Here is a 25,435-nt window from a genome sequence, read left to right as displayed (position 1 = left end):
TGTTTCATCAGCGTTAAACACTTGATCGGGACAATATCCACCATCTTCAATAATTCTGGCTAACTTCTCTTGAAAATTTTTGGCTACTTCTTCATCTGCTGCTGCAACCTTGCCTATAATCTTCACGTTATTTATTATTATTATGTGATGCCTCCAGGGAGTCCAAAGACTCATCGAGAGAGAGTGTGCCAACAGCATCGAACGATTGATCCCTTCCAACTACTAACCACTCTCAACTCTCAAACTTGCTTAAGTTTTTGCATGAGCCATTAATTGCAGAGGCTCTACCAATCGACCAACCTTTGCTTATGAAGTGCATTCCTTTTTAAAAACCCAGTTAGCCATCCTTTGCTAGCAGAAAATTCTTTATCAGCCTGGGAAGCAGAAGTAGATGGCTCCAATTGCTTCATCTGTTCATAAAACCAGAGTTTTTTGTTTAATTAAATAATCACTTATAGGAATTCTTCTTTGAGTTAATTTTTCAATCCAAATTCAGCGCTCATTCTAATAAAGCATCTCTTTAGTACGATGATAATTTAGCACTTAGTTTTGTGCCAGAAATGACAGATTTTCTTATCGTGACTTCATTCTTTTTAAGTGCTCTTATAGTAGATTTGCCTAAATTAAAATGTTTACCAATCACCGTAGATCCCTGTCCTTTTGCTAAGCAATCTAAAATTACAATTTTCATTTCCAAAGAAATTGCTTTTTTGGTGCTTTTTTTTCTCCATCGGGCCAAATTAAATCTTTGAAATAAAAATTAGCAAAATTTAGGCTTACGAAATGAAAAGACAGACAATTACTCGCATGCAAAATTAAATTTCACGGACACTCACTGCTTACATGTTACTCACGTTACGCCAGAATGTGCTGCAACATGCTGTTCATTATGTACAATGGTACATAAGTTTTGAAGTTATGTACCACATAACTTCAAAACCGTATAAAAAATATACGCATAAAAAGAGACCTGAGTGTGTGTGTGTGTGTGTGTGTGTGTGTGTATATGTTGTTTTTAATTATTAAGTTCATTGGCATGAAATTTTTAACAGTAGTTTAAAATTTACTCACATAATAAAAATTGTATCCTTATACTTCTAGGCTCTACTGGTGTATACATCTGGTATATTTAACAATATGGGGAATTACAAAGGATTTGGAGATACCAAATTTATTCCTAACCTTCCTAAGGTAAGTAGTTGAATGCTTTTTGATTACTAATATTCCAGTTAAACAGTTAACTAAATTTATACAGAACGAGAGTGGAGTTTTTCAGAACACCAGAGTACCAGTATACAAGACAGTGTTTAAATTAGTTTTAACAAAGGGAGCTAAAATAGAAACAAAATAGTTGATGGCTCATTGGAAACTGTCAAAATGACATTTTTGAGAATAAGCAAAGCGAGCAATGGCTTCGTTTGGAGAATTATGTTAAAAATTGAAAAGGGAGATGCCATTATTAAAATTAAAGAATTTATAAGCTGAATTAATCAAGGATAGCATGATGATTTAAAAAAAAAAAGGAATTTACACTGCCAGTTTAAAAAAAGAATAAAAAAAAAGAAAAAGAGAAGATTGAATTTAACTTATAATACTGCATATTATACACTGGTATACCAGAAATTTATATATATTTATGTGTGTGTGGGTGGTTGTGTATACACACACTGCTAGAAAACAAGCCAACTAACCCCTCTCCCATGTGCAGGTGGGGTCCGTTGTGACAAGTGTTTGTAGCTGGTATAAATTAGAGGAATATGATGCTCTCATGTCAGTGCAACTGTGCCAGGGTGAAATGGCTGTGAGAAGGTAACTGATTGTTAATATGTGGTTATAATTCTCTTCTCTATATATTTTATTTTATTTTTTTATCTTTATACTCTTTTGTTTTTGTTACTATCTTATTCACTTGTACTTATTTATCTTCTTACTTACTCAAACCTTACTCATCTAAAATCCTACTCGCTGTGCAATGTTATATCTTCTTTTACTTTCTTTATACTTTCGTTATTGATATATAATATGCTAATATACTTCCCTAAGAATGCCTTACTTAACTCCACCTAAGAATGCTTCCTCTTCGGACACTGGCAAATTTCTTTTTTTTGCTGTACCAGCCAGAGTCCTATAATATGAGCTTATTCAAAATTCAGGGAATATTCCTAGGTTAATTGTCATTCATTCATACACTAAATAGATACTGGTTCTAATTTCAGTTGCGTCCAATGATCTATTTTACTCTAACATTCTCATTAAATTCCTCCCGCTATGGTTCTAAGTTTTTGCAAGTGGTAATTTGAATTCTCGAATCAAGCACTAATCAGGCACATACAACAAAACATGTTTATTGGAACAAATTACACTTTACAGCTATAATTGGAATATGATACTAAGCTTTTCAAAATCTCTTGCTAAGTTAGTTACTCAATATTAATTTACCAGAACACTCATAGATCAACTTGGTAATAACACACAATCTTTGAAACAGTAAATCTAGCTAATTACGTTACTCAAAACCAAACTCTTATTTCATGCTACATTAAAATACATCTCACAATCCATTACTATTCTGATAAAATTCATCTACAAAGGTCCCCTCTTTCTAGCAAAAAGTTTTCTAGACAAAAAAATTTTTTTTTCTTTTTCTTAAGCATCCCTCAATTCTCTGGGGAGACTTACACTCTGCCTGATATCAGTATAACTAATTATCAGTACATTGTCACATGCTTCATTCGCATTTCTGTCTGCAACCTCTTCATCCGACTGTCTTCCTCCTTCTGCATGGTTTGGTAATCTTTGTTCCTCTGAGATCAGTTTAGAAACGTCATCATTCTGTTCTGAATTTGTACTTGTACTCTCTTTGCGCATCCCATCTCCCTCAGTTTGTCTGATCCTTCTCTCTCTCTCTCTCTCTCAGGTGATTTCCATGCACATAATTACCCTCTCTCTTCTGTGCTACTCTTCCAAGCTTTATTGTTTTCCTCTTCCTTTCGAACCAAACTTCATTGCTGACATAGTCACAGGCAAAGTTGTATTTACTCAAAAAATCGTTTCCCAGGATTAATCCTAAATGGTGGTACGAGCATTTTGGTAAAACTAAGAAACTGTGCCAAACATACAAGCCAAACACGGGTAGGTTGACTTTCAGTTTTAGAGACTTCGTGACTTCAGAAGCAGGGGGGATATTCCCAAAATTTTAATGGGCTTTCTCAGAACTTTTACCCTCCCTTTTACATAGGGCTCTATTTCCCTAAAACAGTTTTCAGATATGAACGAGGCCTGGGAACCCGTGTCAATTAACGCTCTTATTTCTCTTCCGCATACCTTTCCTTCAATCGTCATTTCAATGCTGTCTCTGATCTTCCTTCCTTTTCTCCTTTTTTCTTGCAAACACGAGACTTAGCTTCTGAGAAATTTCTGTTTGTCCTATCTTGTCTGATGTAGCAGTTTCTGGCTATGTGTCCCAGCTTGTTGCATTTATAATACCTTGGGGTTTCTCGATGGTATCCCCTTGCATTCTCTCTGTCCGAAGACAAAGGAGGATCGCTCTTGCAATGTGCAGATAGCTCTGTCAGTCTTCTCATTATGGAGTCCATCTTGCTGAGTAGTGGTTCTTGCATCCTCTCAACCTCTCTACGAATTAAGTTAGTTGTTCTCTCGTCTTGGGAACAGACATTCTCTGAGTTTTCTGTAGAGCCTGACTGAAGTCGGCTAAGCACCGCATGAAGACACTCCATAACAGGCTGTTGTAGTCTTTCAACCTCCTGTTTGATTATGAAACAGATCTCGCTGTAATCGGGAAAGCCTGTGGTGATCTGGCAAACTGACTTGTCTCTAGTCTTTTCACTCCGTATCTGTGCTGCCACTTGCTCATTCTTTCTCTTATCTCCCTTTGCAGTTCTTATGTCTTTGCCATTATCCTTTCCTTCTTCATCACCCTGACATGTACAGGAGCTGCTGCAGGACTAATGTCTCCTAGCAACCGTTCTCGTTCTGTCACAGCCTTGTAGCCTTCAGCCAAATTGGTTATACCTTTTCCAAAGGCTGTCTCTCTCAACTCCTGTCTAATGCCTATTCGAAAATGTTGGAATACTGCCCAGTCCAAGTGGTGCTTGGACTGGGGATGTTAAAGGTATTTGAGAGAGTGAGTAGTCTGTTACAAAATTCAGATACCCTCTCCCTATCTCCTTGTATCATCTTCTGCAGCTTCCAAATGTTTGGCCCTACATTTCTCACTCTGGAAAACTGTGAGATCAAGACCTCCCTAAATTTCCTGTAGTCACGAGTTTCTTTCAGGATTGGTGAGGATTGAAAGTAAGTCTTGGCCTTTCCTACCAACTTGCTGTGTAACAGCACAAGAAGTTGGAATTTAGACCACCTGCCAATCCTAAGTTTTTCTACAAACTGAAAGAATGTGACTACATCATCGGTCTCTTCTCCAGAGAACTGTGGAATCACTTGCTGGGGAGTTATTATTCAGAAAAATTCCGAATCGTCTAGTTCGGAGCTGGTTAGATGAGACATACTTGTTATTGGCACACACCTTACAAAATTTAACCCTTTTCTTTCAAATTTTTGAATTCCAATTACTGCCTGACTGCCTGATGCGAGTTCAAGACCACTTACTGTGTTTTATGATCTATTCAGTTATTTTCCTTTCGGGCCCTAAACACATCCTGTCATCTGCGCCATTGTTAATATGTGGTTATAATTGTCTTCTCTATATATTTTATTTTATTTTTTTTATCTTTATACTCTTTTGTTTTTGTTACTATCTTATTCACTTGTACTTATTTATCTTCTTACTTACTCAAACCTTACTCATCTAAAATCCTACTCGCTGTGCAATGTTATATCTTCTTTTACTTTCTTTATACTTTCGTTATTGATATATAATATGCTAATATACTTCCCTAAGAATGCCTTACTTAACTCCACCTAAGAATGCTTCCTTTTCGGACACTGGCAAATTTTTTTTTTTTTTGCTGCGCCAGCCAGAGTCCTATAATATGAGCTTATTCAAAATTCAGGGAATATTCCTAGGTTAATTGGCATTCATTCTAATATACACTAAATAGATACTGCTTCTAATTTCAGTTGCGTCCAATGATCTATTTTACTCTAACACTCTCATTAAATTCCCTCCCGCTATGGTTCTAAGTTTTTGCAAGTGGTAATTTGAATTCTCGAATCAAGCACTAATCAGGCATATACAACAAAACATGTTTATTGGAACAAATTACACTTTACAGCTATAATTGGAATATGATACTTCTTCTTCTTTGAGTGCCATCTCCTATCGGAGGTCGGCGACCACCTTGTCAAATTTTGAGCGATTCTCAGCTATTCTGAGCAGTCTCTCAGAGTTCATACCAGTCCACTGTCTGATATCTGCCAGCCAAGATTTTCTTCGTCTTCCTTGTCCTCTTCTTCCATTTATCTTCCCTTTTATAATCAATTTGAAGTATCTTATATTTTTCATTACGAAGTAGGTGACCAAGATATGCAGTTTTCCTTCTTTTTATGGTATCTAAAAGTTCACATGATTTCCCCATTTGTTCCAGTACTTCCTGATTGGATGTTTTTGTTGTCCATGGGATTTTTAGCATTCGTCTGTATAACCACATCTCAATGGCTTCAAGTCTTTTTATTGATGTTGTCTTCAAGGTCCAAGTTTCTGCACCGTACAGCAGTACAGACCATACATAGCATTTAACCATCGTACTCTAAGCTCTAAGTTTAAACTGCGGTTACACAGTGTTGATTTGATCAAGAGAAAATTTTTTCTTGCCATTTTAATTCTAACTTTTATTTCCATTTCTGGATTGCAATCTTCATTTAACCAGCATCCGAGATATTTAAACTTTGCCACTCTTTCTATTTGTCTACTATTTAAAGAAAGTGCTAAATTAAGAATTGGTTTCTTACTTATGACCATGAAGTTAGTTTTGGTGATATTTATTTTTAATCCCATTTTTTCACTCTCTGCATTTATTAGTTCCAAAAGATTTTGAAGATCCTGAACATTGTCAGCCAGAAGAGCTGTATCATCGCATATCGGATGTTACTGATGATTTCACCATTTACACTAATCCCTTCCTTTCTTCCTTCCAAGACTTTTTGAAATATGGCTTGTGAGTAGATGTTAAAAAGAAGAGGTGACAGCACACATCCTTGCCTTACTCCTCGTTTGATGTTAATGGAGTCTGTAATAATGTCATCAACTTGAACAGATGCCTTTTGGTTCCAATATAAGTTTTCAATGATCCTGATGTCTTTACCATCTAATCCAATTCTTTTTAATAGTACAATCATTTTAGCATGTTGGACTTTGTCAAATGCTTTCTCGAAGTCGATGAAGCAAATGAATATTACCTTGTTTTGGTCAATACATTAAAATATCTTGCTAAGTTAGTTACTCAATATTAATTTAACAGAACACTCATAGATCAACTTGGTAATAACACACCATCTTTGAAACATTAACTCTAGCTAATTATGTTACTCAAAACCAAACTCTTATTTCATGCTACATTAAAATATATCTCACAACCCATTACTATTCTGATAAAATTCATCTACAAAATTTCAGATTCACATATAATCTGTCACATGCAGCTAGTTTCACTCTTGACATTCCTTTGTTTATCAGAATTACTCTATCTCAAATTACAAATTCTTATTATAGTCCACTATGAATTGTCCACTTAATACGATCTAACACTAAATTCTGTCTCATTCAAACATACAATAAAGGTCTTTACGTTACCCAATCTTTTTCTTCTGAAGGTCTGTTAACAGCCGTGTGTATTTTGGGTCTTCCTTCAATCAGTTGCTTCCGCAATAGGCTTACGACTATGCCGTCCGTTTTACATTCTTCCCGGACTCGAACTTCTCACTGCCTCGATACAGTGCATTCTTTGCTCCTACTTGAGTGGGACCTCTCTCTCGCTCATCCCTACTCCGTCCGCTAGTCAGGAATCCTCGAAGTGAAGTCAGGAACAACCCAAAAAAAGCCCTGCATTATCATGCACATTCGCTTACATTTCTTCCCTTCTTTCCCATACGACTTTGTCATCATGCCCCTAAGGTGATCCTCCAAGTCCTAGCTGCCGTAGCTGGCAGCATTATGGCCGATACGTGCGTATGTAACTCGACCTTTGCACTCATACTCTTAACTTCTTTGGCGACTTATTAAGTTTAAGTTTAAGCTTAATGGGACAATTTCCTTATTAAAATTCATTAATCCTATAATCCTTCCATTCAACTTTCAACTACAAGATTTTTCTAGTGCGTTTTACATGTTATTACATAAATTCCTTTACAACAAAATTCAGAACTGTGTGCTGTCAACCAGGTATTATTTGAGTTAGCCAAATTCTTATGTTAGATTCTGAATCAATAATTTCTCAAAAATCGTCCATTCAGGATCTAACATGATGGAGTTTGCAAGAAGCATTGTGATAGGATGCGCTGTTGCATTCCTTTCTGTTCAGCAAATTATTGACAAATTGGGCCATCCAAAGTCAGCAATCAATGATACCATACTGAGATGGAAACTGGAGTCATCTGCAAGTTCTACCTGCAGTGGCTCTACCTCATTCACTGAACGTCACTTTTGGTACTAGTGTGTGCCATAGTGATACTGCAAAGGATAATATGTAAAAACTGCCATTCATTGGCCAACATGTTGAATGCGGAGTTCCAGGCATAGACCGGAACACAAATTTGCACATAAACATTTAGAACTGCAGCTCACAACATGGGTTTCATGGTAGGACTGCAATAAAGGCCCCACATTACCCAAATCAACATGCAGTAGAGTGTTCAGTGGAACGTGGAAGCTTGAAATTTGTATTAATTAAGACTTTTAATTGAGACTTTTAATTCCTACATTAGTTTATTTATAAATTAAGATTATTATATGAAATTGTGAATTAATACCTATAATTTAATCATCACTCTGATTAAATCCCCCCCCCCTCTTTAATGCTTAGCAAAGTAACATCACGCGGCTTGTTCTACTTTTGAATGATCAATTGTTGGTATTCCACCTTGTTAAAACTGTTCCTATGTAGCCACTGAAGATAGTCTGTTATTTTCAGACTGAAATATTTGAAAAATATTAAAATAATCTTGTGTTTACGTGTCTATGATTCTTAATGATAATGTCACAAGTGTCTTTAAAGAGTTTGTGATAAAGGAAAACTGCTTAATCCAAATCGTTGACTAGTTAGGAAAAGCAAAATGAATTCAAGATTGTCTGCTGTAGACTTAAATAGAGATTTGGCAGCTAGTGGGATTAATGTTTCTGACATGCCAGTCTGTGCAGATTGTTGAAAGCAGGGAGGACTGTCCACAGACAAAAAAAAAAAAAAAAAAAAAAAAAAGACTGTGCAGGAAAAAAGGCTCCATTGGGCAAAAGTGTACAAAGATTGGACTGTTGAGAAGTGGAAGAAGGTCATATTCTCAGATAAAAGCCATTTCATTGTCCAAGGGGAGCGAGTATCCCATGTTCAAATTAGTGGCTTAGACGACTTCTCTTGCCCATCTTCAACAAGCTTCTATACTCTTGGTTAAAAATATGTTCTGGGGCTATTTTACGCATGACGGTCCAGGATCACTTCTGTCTGTTGATGTTATGATGAACAGTGACCAATACATAAAAATATTGGAGAAAAGTGTGGTCTCACATATACAGAAAGACAAGAACAAAGAACTCTTCTTACGACAGGATCTCGCATCTTGCCACACTTCAAAAACAGGGAAAGAGTTCCTCAAAAATCATGAGATCCAATTGCTTCAGTGCCCAGTTAACTCAACTGACATTAGCCAAATAGAAAATTTGGGGGCCATAATGAAAAAGAGACTTGAAAAATTTAATTTGTGATAAAAAAGATGACTTAATACAATCCATTATAAAAGTATTACACAGATTGGTTACAAGATGCAGAAATACATATTCAACTATGGATATGTATTCCTGAATGTATGCCTGTTGAGTGTTTTTTTACCACTGTGCTATCACTGCTTGTTTCATTTAGCAATTTCTCGAAGTATTTATTCCATACTTCAAGGATATCTTTTTCTCCCGTTTTCACGTCACCTTTATCATCTCTAACTCCTTTTAAAGTACTCTTTCCTCCATTTCTAAGCTTCTTCAACAACCTCCAAAATATTTGCCACCTTCTTGATATTTATTTTCTATGTTCTTGCCAAAGTCCTCCCATCACTTTTGTTTAGCTAGTTTTACACAGTGTTTAGCTTTCTTACATTTTCTTACTGTATTCTCTAAGAGCACAAGCTGAGTTATTTGCCAGGAACTTTTGATATGCTTTCTTCTTTTCCTTCACTGCCTCTTTAACTTCCTGTGTCCACCAGGGAGTTCTGATTTTTCTATCCTCTTAGACAACTTTACCACATGCCTCTCTGGCTGAATCAGTCAGGGTTTTCTTCAAGGTCTGCTACTGAATCTCCATGGTTTGGTTCCTATTCTCAAACTCTTTCATTTTTTCTTCAATGATCTTTGTGTATTTTAGTCTACAGTTCAAATCTGAGAACTTCTCAAATTTTATTAGCTTAAAACTTTCTTACAGGTTATTCTTTTTAGTATGAAATTCAATTTTATCCTGCTCAAGACTAAATAGTGATCACTTCCAATTTCAAATCCTCTGTACACTCTGGTGTTCTGCACCAGGGAGAAAACATCACTATCATAGTCAGTGAGACTTTTCTTATTCCTTGCCTCTTCTTTCCAAAGAAATTAATTATTATTATTATTATCCAGGCACCTCCATGTAGTCTAAAGATTTAAGAGACCCAGACTATCAACACAATCTATTGTACCTCTCCTTGAACCCATTAACAGACAGAGCACTAACAACTAACTCTGGCAATGTATTCAATTTATTCACAACTCTTCAAGTGAAAAATCCTCATGCACTGCTAACCATACTTTTACTTACCCTGTATGTATGTATGTATGTATGTATGTATGTATGTATATTTAAATAGCAGTTTTGAGCAAATATTTTAGTTTTGTATCTCTAAATTTATTATAATTTAATGTAGTAATTTATTTTATAGGAAAAACTTGAGAAGTTTATAAGAGGAACCCAGGCATATAAAATTGAACCAGAAACAGTTGAGTTTCTGTGGAATAAGTGTGGTGATGCAATATATTCCTTGAAGAATGAAGAGAAGCAACTTGGGTTTCCAGAAACAGTATGACATTCATTTATTGTATTAATAGTTTACTCTTAGTAAGAATTTTGTAACTGTTTCAAAGCAGTTTGAGATATTTCCAATGTTTTTAAAAATAATAGGTATTCATCTGCTAGTTATTTTTGCTTGTCCATTTTTATAGGTGTATTGGATCTGCTCCGCTGGTATTTGTGAACTTTGCTAAAATTTCAGTCTTTAAATTATGAGTTAAATTTGGACATCTTAATGCCCAAAGATAGTAGTTCCAGATTGCATAAGAAGAGTGAATAAGGATATAGGAAACATTCTTATTCCATTTGACAGATTGTCTTCTTTATCTGAAGCTGAGTTAGCTGGCTTTAGGTGTTGGTGGGATTTTCTCTACAACATAGAACAGACATACCAACTAGCTAACATATATTTAAAAGACATACGTTTACATTATATAGTTCATTTGTCATTATTCCAAAACCAAATCCTGCTTGTCCAGTAAAGTTATTAAATAAATTCTTCCTCTTTGGTTTACCATGCGCATCTTGTTACTGTACATCTCCACCATCACAAAACAAAATTAATCTTTGTTTTTCTGTAATAAAATGATCTTTTCATTCATTCTTCAGATGCAGTGTTGAATTTCTTGAAATCCTCAAATATCACAAAAGCTGTATTTTTGAACAACCATTTCTGTTATGAACAAGTTTAGGAACCATTAACTATGGTTACCAGTTGCTAATCAGATTTTATCAGAGGCTTTCCTTTCCTACCCATGGTATACTGACTCTAGCGGGGGGGGACTGTTACTCATTCGGCTGTTTAATGATCGTAACTGAACAAAGGAAATATGTGAACTCTGGCTTTAAGGAAATAGTTCAGAAAAAAATCATCAGGGATACAATCATAAAATTATACAAGCACAAAAAATACTCAAAACAATAAGTGGAAAGAAGTTAGACTAAATGCCTGAAGTCCTGTGAGTGGTACCCTTTATGGGTGCTGTTCACTGGCTTTAGCTGTTGGGTACGAGGCTCAAGAATTAAAATTTCCCAAATTTTGGAAAGTTTAACACAATCATATTTATTGAGATTAGTTGGTTTTTCAAATGTGCTGCTGATTCTAAGAAATGTCTTACAAGTTTAATAGGCTTCACTGCAACAGATATTGTTTTTTCCTGTTTGATTCTTTGCAAGGTTCTTCTTGTGTTCTAGGCCATTGGTTCCCCAAACCAGTAGTATGCATACACCAGGGGGAGGTACATGGTGGGCCATTCAGGGGTACACGAAAAATAATCAGTAGCAGAAAAACAAGTAAAGTAAACAAAATGCAAAACGTTAGTTATGAAACAGTAAATGTTAAATTTGAATCACTGCTAATGGAGACACTTCAAAACTAGCTCACATTAGCTAATGAAGGCTATGAACCCCTCTCCCAAACCACTCTTCTACCAGTCATTATGCACAGTTCACGTCAAGAAACCCATCCTCCTTTCCAGAACAATCGTGTGTTACTAAGAAATGAACTTTGTGATAATGAACCTTCTGCTGATTTCCATTTGTGATGTTTCTAGAACTTCTCCAGAAATATAAATACATCTGCAGCCAGACTGTTTGATCAGTTCAGTTATTGATTGAGTATAAGTAAGTGTGTTGTCTTTAATTGTGATTCTTTTCAAGTAGTTTTTTATTTAATGTTTGGTGTAGTTTCAGTTATTATTGTCATTGAATTTTAAGTGTGTCAGTTATTGAAAACAGGAACGGTTACAAAACCAAAACTTGATTTGGGTTATAACCAATCACCAAGTACTTCTCAACACATGTCCGCAGCTACGAGTACACCCACACTGGGAGGTAGTAATAAGGCGTGTGCCTCAAGTATGATTGAGTTCAGCCTGAGGTTTTTGAAACTCTGCACAACTTCTTATCTGAGAATGACTTGCACCTATCACAAAATGTGAAAGAGAATATTTTAAGTCACTTGGAAGGGCTCAAAGTGTCCTTTTATAAGTACTTCCCTCATCGTGGAAAAGAAAAACAATTGGATTGTAGATCCTTTATAAAAGAATTCTTCAAAGAAGCTAAACTATCAATCAATGATAAAGAGTAGTTAATCGAACTTTCAACCGATTCTTCTTCAAATTCTGATTTTAAAAGAAAGCATCTTTATTACCTTCTGGATAGATGTCAGTGAGTAATACGAACAGCTCAGTGAGAAGGTACTCAAATACCTCTTGTCATTTACTAATACCGAACTAGTGGAGAGAGCATTTTCTTCTTACACCTTCATAAAAAAATAAGTACCGTAACAAACTTAATTTAAATCCAGATTTAAGAATGTATCTTGCATCTTTTGAGCCTGATTTCAAGAAACTAAATGCATCAAAGCAAACTCAACGATCTCACCAACAATGTTTCAGTCGGCTAGTGATCTATATACCAATTATTACAGACTTTTCTGATAACACAAATAAATATTATTAATAATAATAAATCAAAAGTTTGTTAAATATTTGATCATCGTTATCAATATTTAACATGGTTTTAATTTTGAAGGTTTTAACCAAGAATATCATCCTTACTTTTGATATACCTAAGCTTCCAACATCTGTAAAAACAGGGTATCTTAACTCTCCTGTTAGACTTAATCCACTGAGATGTTTTAAATGTCAGAAATATGAACATGCCAAACTTGCTTGCCATGGCTCTACCACCTGTGCCCAATGTGGTAACAAAGAGCATGATAACAAATTTTGTTCTCCAAAAAAAAGAGTTAAATGTGTCAGCTGTCAGGGAGATCATCCAGCTTACTCTTGTGCATGTCAGAAGTGGAAAGATGAAAAAGAAATACAAAAAATTAAAACAGAACAAAACATATCAGAATGCAAAAAGGAAAAAAATGTCAATAGCAACTCAAACTTGTATGTCTGTTCCACCATCTGATAATTTCATTAAACCTGAACTTTATGATTGTTGAGTGCTTCTCTGTTGAATGCATTGGTCACATGATGTGTACAGTCTTACTTCAGAAACAACTCCAAAAACGGTTCCATTCAATAAGAACCCACTTGTCAAAATTATGGTAAGGATATCACTTAAAGATTAACCACTAGTCATCCCTACAGAAAAAAATGGATATTTTGGTGTCCACTTAAAGCAGATTAAACTTACCAAATGATCCTCGCACATCAGATGATGTATTAAATGCTTTCCAGAGGAAGAGATGAACACTAGCTATCCATACTTCCTAATGGACATAAATCTGGCAATGCTAAGCCCTCAGACTCCTGGAAATCAGGCAAGTTTACAAAGCCAAAACAATAGAACTTTTACAGTGGAGTTGTTGTGAATTTCACCCGATTATTGATGATCTCAAGATTTTGCTGCAGAAACACAAACCTTTTCTGTTTCTGTCTGCAGGAAACATTTAAAACTCACTGAGAACCTCTCCTTAAGAAATTTCACTATTGTATTCAAGGCCAGAAATGATGTACTCCTTCTCATGATGGAGTAGATATTCTAGTGGGCATTTATACTCCTTTTCAGCTTAATACTGCTTTGGAAGTACTAGCAATTTGACTATCTGTGGGATTTCTTATTATAGTATGTTCAGTATATTTTCCACTGTTATGTGAGATACATGAGATGGAACTTGATAATTTTATATTGCAACTGCCTCAGTGTACTTCTCATGAGTGACTTTAAGGACACAACACTCTGTGGGGTAGTTCCAACACAAATTGAGTGAATGCTTGGCAATAAAGACCTGTTCCTTATTAACAATGGAGTCAGTACCTGCTCATATTCTGTAATGGATCTTACATCACATCAATGGATGTGTTGGAATATTGAAGAGAACATCTATGGAAGCAGCCATATTCGTGTTATTTACACTATGTCTTCACAGGAACCATGTTTTTTGCACAGATGTCTATGTACCAGGCTGATATGAGTTTGATGCTGAAGTTTTGAATAATATGAATGCTGAAGAATATGAGTTTCCATGCAAGTTTAATGCTGAAGCAGTCGGCCAAATGCCCATCAGTGAAGTATGCAACAGGTTGTGTTGGCTGCAGCAATAGCGGAATTTCCATAAATACCTGAATTTCCACTCTCACCAAAGCTGGTGGAACCCAGAGTGATAAGCAGCCAAAAAAAAAAAAACAGAAAAGATTAATACCACAACAGAAAGCTTTTAAATTGACTTGTGCCGAAACGCATTATGTGAGATGTCAGAGTGAAAAACATCATGGATCCAATTTACTTCATTGATTAATCAAATGACCATTGCAAAAATTGTATGTAATAAAATCCAGAAAATGAAAGGAAGATACAGAACATGTCGTTTATCTACCTTGGAACATAAACAATTAAAGACTCTGCTAACAGGACGAAAATTTTCTGACATTTCTGATATCCAACATAATGTGATAAAGAAACTCAAGAATATTATTATTATTATTATTATTATCATCACACCTCCAGGGAGTCCAAAGACTCATCGAGGGAGGGCATCAACTCTACAACTCTTCGTCTCACTACTCCACCAACTTTCATCATCTACCACCACTTTTGGCTGGAGAGCGGATATGCTAACAACTCAGCCAACCATGCCGGCTTCTGGAAATATTCTAGAAAAAAGAGTTCCTGGCCTGTTTCCAAAAATGGGAACACCATCTAAACCAGTTATAAATGCACAAGGGGACTACTTCGAAGGCGTCAGTAGCCACTAATGTATAGTTCTGAACATAGGTTTTTTTTACAGGTGCATTCCGGGAATTTAATTGTCACACCTATATGTGTGTATAAAATCAGTAAAATAGGAGGGGAAAAGTCTTAACTCACATATGGTATGAATGAACTGTAGGTTTACAACTAAACCTTTTGCAGGTGGCAGCCACATTAAAAATAAAATTAAAATGAAAAAAAAAATAGTATCCATTACACCTGTGATTGCATTCATGCAATTTTACTTTGCACCTCAAAAATTCTCCCACAAAAATTCTCCCACAAAATATAGTTAAAAAAAATCCGAATAAAAACAAGAATACTCCCTAAGAAAACATCAAAAATCCAACTAAAAAATCATAAAAAAACAACAAATCCAACCAAACAACATTAATTCTTATATATAAAAAAAGTTGGTCCTCGTGGTTAGCCTAGTGGTCGTGTGCTTTTCAACCATATGCCTGGGGAAGGAGTGTCCTTGGTTCAATTCCTGTCAGTGATGTGAGGTTGATGACATCTTTCACCTTTAATTAATATTACAAAATTTGTATTAGTATAATTCTTTAAACAAAATTGGTATCTTTACTTATTTACAAGCATTTCCCCTTTTAGGTTTTTTTTTTCTTGTGTTTTTTTTCTTTTTGTTTTCTTGTTTTACTATGAAATATGAGATATTTCATAGTAAAAATATTTTCATTCAAAATTCAACAAAGGTTTCCCCTTCCCTAAAAAAAAATTTTTCCAAAAATTTTATTTGTGTTCTCCCTCGGATCAAGGTCAAGACCCTTGCAGAGGGGTCTTGACCTTGACTTAGTAGCTCATTTCTTCCATATCTTTCTTGGGCTAAAATTGTACTTTATCTCAATTTGTGTTTTAACCTCATGATTACGCTTAGGTTTACTGCTGTCCTTCAGTGCCTTGGGCCTAAACAATTCTTCCTTAGTTTTATTCTCAGAGCTTACACAATCTGTTAGTAAATGTGCAGCCTTTGTGGCCAGTGTTAAGTTCCAACATAACAGGAATAGGAATAGACCACTTATAGCTTTTCTAAGCAGGAAAAGAAAACAGAGGAAGTTTGCATAATTAAATTGCCGTTGAGATTGTGTACTAACTTCCTGTCTTCTGTGTTTGTTTGTTCTCTTTGTGTTATGAAAACTCTTAGATTCGCTGTCTATCTCAATATAGTTCATTCCGACTGATCCTGGACCATCTTGCCCTAATTGTTGTTCTGCACCACCCTGGTTATTTGCCAAATAAACAAATGACATTTGGCAAGTTTCAGGATGATTATTCACCTCTGAATTTGAAGATATCTCAGAATCATCCTGGCTGATTTGAGTCACTTCATTAGCTTTATCATTCGGTGCAACATTGCCTTCACCTTGCCTTTTCCCCTTTCGTGACCTTTTAGTCCTATTCCTATAATTATGGTTCTCTCCTCTGGACTGTTTGTTACCCATTAGGAATATCTCATTTCTCGAGAAGTTGCAAGAGACTTGTACCTCTCAAGAAAATTAGTTCCTAAAATTATCTGAACATTAGGGCGGGATGTCCTAGGGAGGACCAACAAAATCCTGCCAAACAGACATTTTGAATTCAGGTAAGTACAAATTTATTCTTACCTTCTTGGTCGCATAAACTTTGGATGTTGTTAACCCTGATGTTTTGATCGGTTTTCTCAGATCAGAAATCCCTTGCCATACACACTGGATTTTATTCTGTGAAAGTTGTCTCCCGTTATGACAGAGGCCTGAGAACCAGTATCCAACAATATGTCATAACGAGATCCTCTTACTGCACCTTTTATTATCATTTTTGACCTTCCTTGATGTTCACAATCCCACTGTCTACATTTATACCTATGAGGAGTTTGTCCAAACTTTGACTCATTATTTCTCATGGAGGTTCTCTGTTATAAAAACAGTTTCGAGCTATATGTCTGATCTTACTACAATTGAAACATTTGAGAATTCCCTTTCTGTTTCCCCTTTCATTGTTTCTCTCTGATCGAAGTAGAGATATTTCAGAGGTCTTTTCTGTCACCGCTGCCAACTTCTGCATAACATCATCAAATCGATTCAACAAGGGCTGTTGAAGTCTTTCGACTTCTTGTCTGATTAATGCATCAGTCTCCTCTGGTTGAGGGATAGGTGACTGAAGACTTATCTGGGACTGCTGCCAGCTGTTTCAGTACCGCATCAAGACGGTCTATTAAGGGCTGTTGAAGTCGTTCAATTTCCTCTTTCGCCATTGATCGAACTTCTTCCATATAAACTAGTCCCCCATCTCTCTTGAGGTGTTGGTCCCACTGTCAGTCACTCAATATGCTTGTAAGTTTACAAATTTTTTCTCTAAATTAGTCAAACTCTCTCTTAAATTGTAATGCGCCTTGATCGCCTGACTTGGTGATTAACTCACGGGCTAGGTTTGGCCTTCATTATTCTGTCCTTTCATTACATTCTCAACTGGAAACAGCATGGATTGAATCGATCCACATGGACGTATGTTGTGGCCAGTTTCTTCAGGCTTACTTGGAAAAGTACCTAATATTTCTTCGTCTATTCCTTCCGCCTGACATCACAAAACGACAGCAGAGAATAGCTGCCCGCTATCTACTAGATATCGAACTGGAACTCTTCCTGACTCCACCAGAAATTCTCCAGCAACTCCAGATGAAAAAACCTAAAAAGCCCTGAATTGGGGGGGAGGGGGACAAACCCGTTTTATACTTCATATCTCTAGCGCCCACTTTCACCCAAAACTTTCCTTTTTTTTGCGTCCGACTGCTATTTCATTCCTATCTTCCTGGAATACTCTGTACGATTGCCGCGTCTTCCTGGAAAAACACTGTGCGCGTATATATTATTCTCAATAGAAGACAAAAATTACATCCAGGATATTTGAAATTACTTAAGAGCTGAGTATAATAGCGAACATTTTTTGGTATATCACAGGTCAGCTGAGATACAGTATTAGCAAACTGGATAAAATAGAAGAATATGAGGTGGAATTTAAACAAAAATTGAAAAACAAATAGCTAAACCAGACTGAAAACATTAAACAATTGGAATCATGTAGCATGAGAAAACTCAATTGGAATTCAGTGTGGGAAAAAAAAATCATCCAAATAGCCATATAAATGGAATATATGCTTCATGTCCATGTTACTTCAATGACATCCAAATATTACTTCAATTTCAATGGACAGTTTGTATCCATGTTTTTATTTATATGTATATATAAATATGATGCGGCATGGCTTGTGGTTAATGAAGAATGTGAGTTTTTTTTTTTTTTTTCTTCTTTAAAGAAAGTCAAAATAAGTAATTGGCTTTATAATCTATTTGATATTCACTACTCAGAGATACAAAGAGAGCAACAAGAAAGCCAATAAAATAATAACAACAACAGGAACAAAAAAATTATGCAAAAAGAATGAAGAAATGTAGAAAACAATTTAAATAACTGAAGGAAATTCCTCTACATATACAAAATTAGAAACCAAAAAATACTGTGAAAACATTAGCAGTGGACAAATGTTGTTCACTAATACTAGAACTGTAATAGCAAATGGGTAAAGATAGTATTTTAACCAACTCAACTGTAGTGAACTTGCTGAGACTTTTGAGCAGTAAATCATACCTGACATGTAGAAATATTTTAAACTTTTGCTAGTAGGAGTAAAATAAATTATAAAGCAATTTAGAAACAATAAATCATCACATATTGAGAGAATGATAGATGAAATGGTGGTATTGAATTAAATACAGAAATATATACATTTTAATTACTGGCCTGGTTGGCCAAGTGGTTAGCATATCCCCTCTCCAGCCAAAAGAATGCAAGTTCGAATCCCATCGTGGGCATGGATGTTTGTGATTGTCTGTGAAAATACTAGTGGTGGAGATGGAGAGTTGTAGAGTAGGTGGCTCTCCCTTGATGAGTCTTGAACTCCCTGGAGGTGTAAAAAAAAAAAAAAAAATAATAATTTTGGAAGGCATTGTTTCATTTAATATGGGAAAATGAAGCAATGCATTCAAAATGGAAATAATATAACTATCTTCCACATGCTACAAAATTTTATCTAATATCATACTAAAAAGACTTTTCATAAGTTGAAGAAAAAATAGGTGAATATCTAGTAGGATTCCAAAGAAACTGATCCATAATTGACTAGATTTTTGCATTAAACATGAAATCAGCCTTGATCTGTATATAATCGATCATTACATGGATTGAGAGTGTCCATTGAAGTTAATACAAACTTGGGATACTATAGAAATAATATGGATATGAAGCTTACATTTGTGATATATTTTATCCTCCTGGCCATTTGGGTGGTTAAGAAAATTTTAGAGAAAAAAATGCAAATATTAGCCCATCCATAGTCTGTTTATAGATAATTAAATTAAAAAAAAAAACATGATGATAATATATGGAGAGAAGACCTTTTGTTTAGTATTAAGTGATCTTGCAATATCTTATAAAAGAATGAATTTAATCAATTGCATCACTAACTGCTGAAGTAGTACAGTATTGTTTAATGGCATTAGATCTAAACCTTTTGCTATTATGTCCATTCAAGAATCCTGTTTTATTTTGGCCTTAGAAAATGAATTAGAGCAATTGAAATAGATAACAGAAGATAAGCCTTTTGACAAAATAAATAATTAAGAATAATTACTTTAATTATTTTGGAAAAGGCCTAAGTTCAATTCTCGTCAGGATGGGAGGAATCTTTATATGGAAGTTTTCAATTGAAGCTGAGTTAGCCAATCTCATGGAGGTAACAGGGTTTTTCATCTTGCATACAGACATTAGCCTTTAGGAGACACATGCAATTTACAGACAAAAATTACTAGTGGTGGCGAGAGTTGTAGAGTATGTGTCCTTCCTTCATGAGTCTTTGGACTTCTTGGAGGTGTCATGAAATAATAATAATACTTCCGCATGTTTATAATAATTACTTTGTTAATTAAACATATTAAGAATGACTTTAATATCCACATGTTTTGATCTTCATATTGAGGTCATCATCTGGAGTGCGTGTGCTCACACACACCAAAGCTACGTTACAATTCAATCAGTATGCCGAAGTGACTAATTTGAGCAACCATTATTGTACTGGCATGACCTCTAGTCATAAAAAAAAACTTTATATCAAAGATATATCCTTTTTTTTTACATGGTCCAAAAACATTATCTTTTGATACAACAAATAGCAGCAGCCCTAATCAGTAATTTAACATAAGTGTTTGATATATTGTGGCTAAGATCCTGGAATACTACAGTTCTAATTATAATTTATAATGGTCTCTTAGAGCAAAAGATTGTGAATAGAATGTGTCATCCATCTTCTTGATATTTTAGACCATCATTATTGTTGATATTAGGGTGGTTTGATTATAAGTTCACAAGGCTCCTTAAGTTTATGCTAACATCAAGTTTTGGTCTGGTGTAATGATGAGTAGGTGCCTTTCCAGTCAGTTCTGCTACACAGAACTAGAGCATGATCAGAAAAGGCAATTTACTGTAGTTATTAAATTTAATATTGGTAGAGTTAATGCAGGAAGTTGTCAGAGATTGTTTGAAAGAGGCAGTATGACCGCATACCCAAGGTCACGAAAATAAACTAAATGGGGATTAAATAGATGATGAGTAGGGATATAAAGCAAGAGCTGAAAAAAAAAACACTGTGGAGGGCATATAAAGAAAAAGGTGATCAGTATGCTCATGAGCAGTACAAAATGCAAACAAGAAGGGTGATTAGTATGGTAGGAAAGGCAAAATCAGATTATGAGAGAAAATTAGCTAAATCCAAAAGAGGTTTTTTTTTTTTTTTTTGTTATGTAGCAGATAAGAGGAAAAACGCCTGTAGTAGGATGTCTTTAAACCAGGGTTCAGCAAAGTGGTCGATATTGACTCATGGGGGTTGATGTGGCTATCCAAGGGGTCAATAAATGTCTGGGGGTCAAAAGGGGATCAACAAACACCTAAACCAATTTTGAGTAACACCTAGTAAACATGCAACACCAGCTGGCTGATCGACTGAGCCAATGAGGGAGAAGTGCATGCTCTCCCTGATGAAGACATCTAGAATAGAGACAATCAGGGCTAGTGTGCATTTATTGCCCATAACGATCAGAGTGGTGTTCAGTGATCTGATAACTTTGAATTTGCTGTGCAATTTTTTTTCAAGTTATAGTGCCTATAATGGTGGCCTCTGTTGGTAAGAAGAAATGTCGAAAGTATTCGCAGGAGTATTTAAAATTTGGATTTATACCATAATTTACGAATGAAACAATGCCTATGGGGTGCTTAAGGGTCAAAGCTGTATAACTGAGAGGAGACCTCCACATAGCCTTTAAAGGAATGCGGAGAACCGACCAGGGCTTCTGACCTAATGTCCAATCCTCACCTTCTCGTGGTGCACCCTGTTGAGTATCTACTTTGATACTGAACGGACGAGGATGGGCTGGCAATTTGGGATTTAGCCGACCAAATTGTATTCTTATTGGTTAAACCAAAATATAGAATGATGGTACAACATGACAAAATTTCATGCCGGCTGGAGCGTCGCCTGGTTAAACAAGGCCCCTGTTGTTTTCGCCAGGGAACCAGGGCGAACAGCGAAAAGTCAGCTACTGGAACAAATCTGAAAAGAAACCCCAACTCAACATCACCAGAGTTAATGATCGGTACTATCAACGTAAGAAGCCTGAATGGCAAAGAAATGGAGCTAGCTGAGGAATTAGATAAGTACCAGACCGACATAATCGGGGTGACTGAAACAAAAAAGACAAAAACTGGTGAGATCTTTCTGAGCAATAAATACAAAATGTTATATTCAGGCAATGACAATCAAGGAAAAGAAGGAGTAATCATAGTATTCAACACAAAATACTTGGCTAATCTTCTTGAATGGCAGTCAGTCTCAAGTAGAGTAATGTGGGCAAATATGAGAATGGGGAACTGGACAATGAGACTTATTTGTGCTTATGGTCCCACAGAAGGTTCTACTAAGGTAGAAGTGGAGGAATTTTTTGAGGCTTTAGAAAAAGCAACTGACACAATGAAAAATGAAAAGTTGGTCCTTGTTAGGGATCTAAATAGCAGAGTAGGAAATGATTGTGAGACATACAAAAATATTTTGGGAAAATTTGGAGAAAAGAGCAAAGATAATAATAATGGCAAATACCTGTTGGATTTCTGCTCAGGACATGGACTGGTTATTACTAACACCATGTTCCAACATAAAAATGTACACAAATTCACATGGAGAGAAGAGGCTAGGAATAAGAAAAGTCTCATTGACTATGTTATTGTTGATAGTGATGTTTTCTCCCTGGTGCAGGACACCAGAGTGTACAGAGGATTTGAAATTGGAAGTGATCACTATTTAGTCTTGAGCAGGATAAAATTGAATTTCATATTGAAAAGAATAACATGTAAGAAAGTTTTAAAGCGAATAAAAGTTGAGCAGCTCTCAGATGTGAGCTGTAGACTAAAATACACAAAGATTATTGAAGAAAAAATGAAAGAGTTTGAGAACAGGAATCAAACCTTGGAGATTCACTGGCAAACTCTGAAGAAAACATTGATTGATTCTGCCAGAGAGGCATGTGGTGAGGTTGTCTGTAAGGATAAAAAAATCAGAACTCCCTGGTGGACACAGGAAGTTAAAGAGGCAGTGAAGGAAAAGAAGAAAGTACCAAATGTTCCTGTCAAATAAGTCAGCTTGTGCTCTTAGAGAATATAGAGACAAATGCAAGAATGTTAAACACTGTGTAAAACTAGCTAAACAAAAGTCATGGGAAGACTTTGGCAAGAATATAGAAAATAAATATCAAGGTGGCAAAATATTCTGGAGGTTGTTGAAGAAGCTTAAGAATGGAGGAAAGAGTGCTATAAAAGGAATTAGAGAAGATAAAGGTGACATGAAAACGGGAGAAAAAGATATCCTTGAAGTATGGAGTAATTACTTTGAAAATCTGCTAAATGAAACAAGCAGTGATCACAGCACAGTGGTAAAAAACACTGACCAGGCATGCAGTCAGGAATACATATCCATACATGAAGTAGAAAAAGCCATCAAAGGTTTGAAATGTGGAAAGGCAGCAGGAGTAGATGATATTCGACCAGAAATGCTGAAGTATGGCGGTATAAGAGTCTTACAGCGGCTGCACTGCATAGTTCAGAAAGCCTGGACAGAGGGATGAATTCCCGATGATTGGAGTAGAGCTCTCATAGTACCCATATATAAAATGGGAAATACAACTGAATGTGAGAATTACAGAGGTATTTCCCTACTGAGTGTTCCTGGCAAGATCTATGCAAGTATACTTGAGAAACAGTTGAGAAGAATTGTGGAAGAAAAGCTTGGTGAAGAACAAGCTGGATTCAGGCCAAATAGAGGCTGTCAGGATCAGATCTTCACTTTACGACAAATAGTCGATAAAGCATGGGAATATAACAAAGATCTGTATTTAAGTTTTGTCGATCTGGAAAAGGCATATGACAAGGTGCGAAGAGAGAAGCTATTCAATACGCTGCAGTTATATGGTGTCAATGGGGCATTATATCAAGCAATACTTAGTCTTTATCTGAGTTGTATGTCAGCAGTTAGAATTGAAGGAAGTACAGGAAGATGTTTTAATGTTAAATCTGGTGTGAGACAAGGATGTAGGTTATCCCCTCTGTTATTCATTATCTATATGGATCACATTATGAAGGAAAGTGGTATTAAACATGATATCAAAATTGGAGATGTTAATGTCAGCTCTTTGCTTTATGCAGATGATGTTATACTTCTAAATAAATCTGCTACAAGTCTGCAAGATTCTCTGACTAAATTGAATAGCTGTTGTAATAGAAATGATATGAAGGTCAGCAATAAAAAGACAAAGACAATGAAAATAGGCAGAATCATTGAAAATGTCAACTGTGTTGTGAATGGAGAACCTGTGGAACAAGTAAAACATTTCAGCTATTTAGGCACGATTTTTACTGAAGATGGTAAATTAAATATAGAAATAGACAACAGAATCAGCAAAGCTGGTATGGTGGGAAGTCTATTGAATAAATTCATATGGAATAAGAGAGAAATTAGTCGAACACTAAATTAGCTGTATACAAGACAGTGTTCAAACCAGTTTTAACTTATGGATCTGAGAGCTGGGTCAGAAGTAAAACACTTGACCCAAGACTGGAGACCTTAGATAAGAGAGTCCTGAGAAAGATTATAGGTGTGAACAGATGGGATCAATGGCAATATCATATTAAAAACGAGGATATTAGGAAAGAACTTGACATTGTCAGCATCCTGGAATGCGTTAGCAGAGCTAATCTCAGGTGGTATTGTCACTTAAACAGAATGGGCGAGGAAAGATTAGCAAAACAAGTGTTCTCTGCCAGGTTGGCAGCAAAACGACCCAGAGGAAGACCAAGATATAGGTGGATTGATACAATACAAAGTGCTTTAGACGATAGAAATATAAGATCTGATAATATTGGAGTGTTGACAAGTAACAGACTGTTTTGGACGAAAATTGTAGATAGGAAATTAATAATGATGTAATTTTTTTCATGTAGTACTATCATATCCTGTACACCCCTTGAGGGTACGTGGCAGGAATTTCATGATGATGATGATGAACAATGCCTATGTGCCAATTATGTGAAAAGACTTTCAGTAATGATGCCATGAAGCCTGCAAAGATGAAAGATCATCTCGAAAGGGTTCACTCTGATAAGAAAAACAAAGATCTTAATTTTTTTAAGGCACTGAAAGAAAAGATCATAAAAACAACCAAATTTAAACACATTTTTAAAAGCACCTGCCAGTGGAAATTATGAAGGATGGCTGAAGGCATCATACAGTATTATCTCTCTTAATATAGCAAAGAAAGGAAAACCACATACCATTGGTGAGGAGATCATCATACCAGCCATTAAAGATGTGATTGAAACTGGTATGAAGAAAGACTCTCAACCTGTTTTAAAATGTATACCTTTAAGTGCAAGGACAGTGAGCCATCATATTGATGAGATGGCCAATGATGTGGAGGACAACTTTGGGGTCAGAGCTTCAACATTGTAAGTTTTTCATCCAACTCAATGAGTTCGGTAGTTCAAATATTCTTGTGGCCTATGTGAGATATAACAGACAAATCCTAAAGTGCATTGTTGATGTGTTTTTGTTTGCCAACTACCTTAAAACTGATGCAAAAGGTGAGACAGCTTTGCGATGCCTAGAGGATTTTTTGAAGAAATTTAATGTTCTCCTTGAAAATATTACTGCAGTAGCTACCAACAGTGCACCAGCAATGGCTGGCCATTACAAAGGATTTGCATCCTTACTCAAGAAAAAGGTTCCCGATGTGTGTACACAGAATACCGTGTACACACATCGTGTATTACACAGTGTATATTACACAGAAACTATCTTGTAGCCAAGAATCTAAGTGGCAAATTGCATCTCCCTTAAAAGTGTGTATCAGATCAGTGAATAAAAT

The 25,435-nt window shown here is 35.7% G+C and overlaps 1 protein-coding gene across 3 annotated transcripts in view; it reads left to right on the top strand.

Moving 5' to 3' along the window:
* DppIII (dipeptidyl peptidase 3) overlaps positions 1–25,435 on the top strand; it is a 364,629-nt gene that overhangs the window by 53,957 nt on the left and 285,237 nt on the right. For all 3 annotated transcript variants that reach the window (XM_090398644.1, XM_090398641.1, XM_090398643.1), the window contains exons 4-5: positions 1,102–1,191; positions 10,087–10,224. In XM_090398644.1, the coding sequence (XP_090254770.1) occupies positions 1,102–1,191; positions 10,087–10,224 (228 nt within the window). The remainder of the gene's footprint in view (positions 1–1,101; positions 1,192–10,086; positions 10,225–25,435) is intronic.

This window comes from Typopeltis vanoorti, chromosome 10, assembly GCF_054136105.1.
Source record: "Typopeltis vanoorti isolate ZY-2024b chromosome 10, IOZ_Tvanoo_1.0, whole genome shotgun sequence".
Lineage (NCBI taxonomy): Eukaryota > Metazoa > Arthropoda > Arachnida > Uropygi > Thelyphonidae > Typopeltis > Typopeltis vanoorti.
This window is presented reverse-complemented; position numbering and strand designations above follow the sequence as displayed.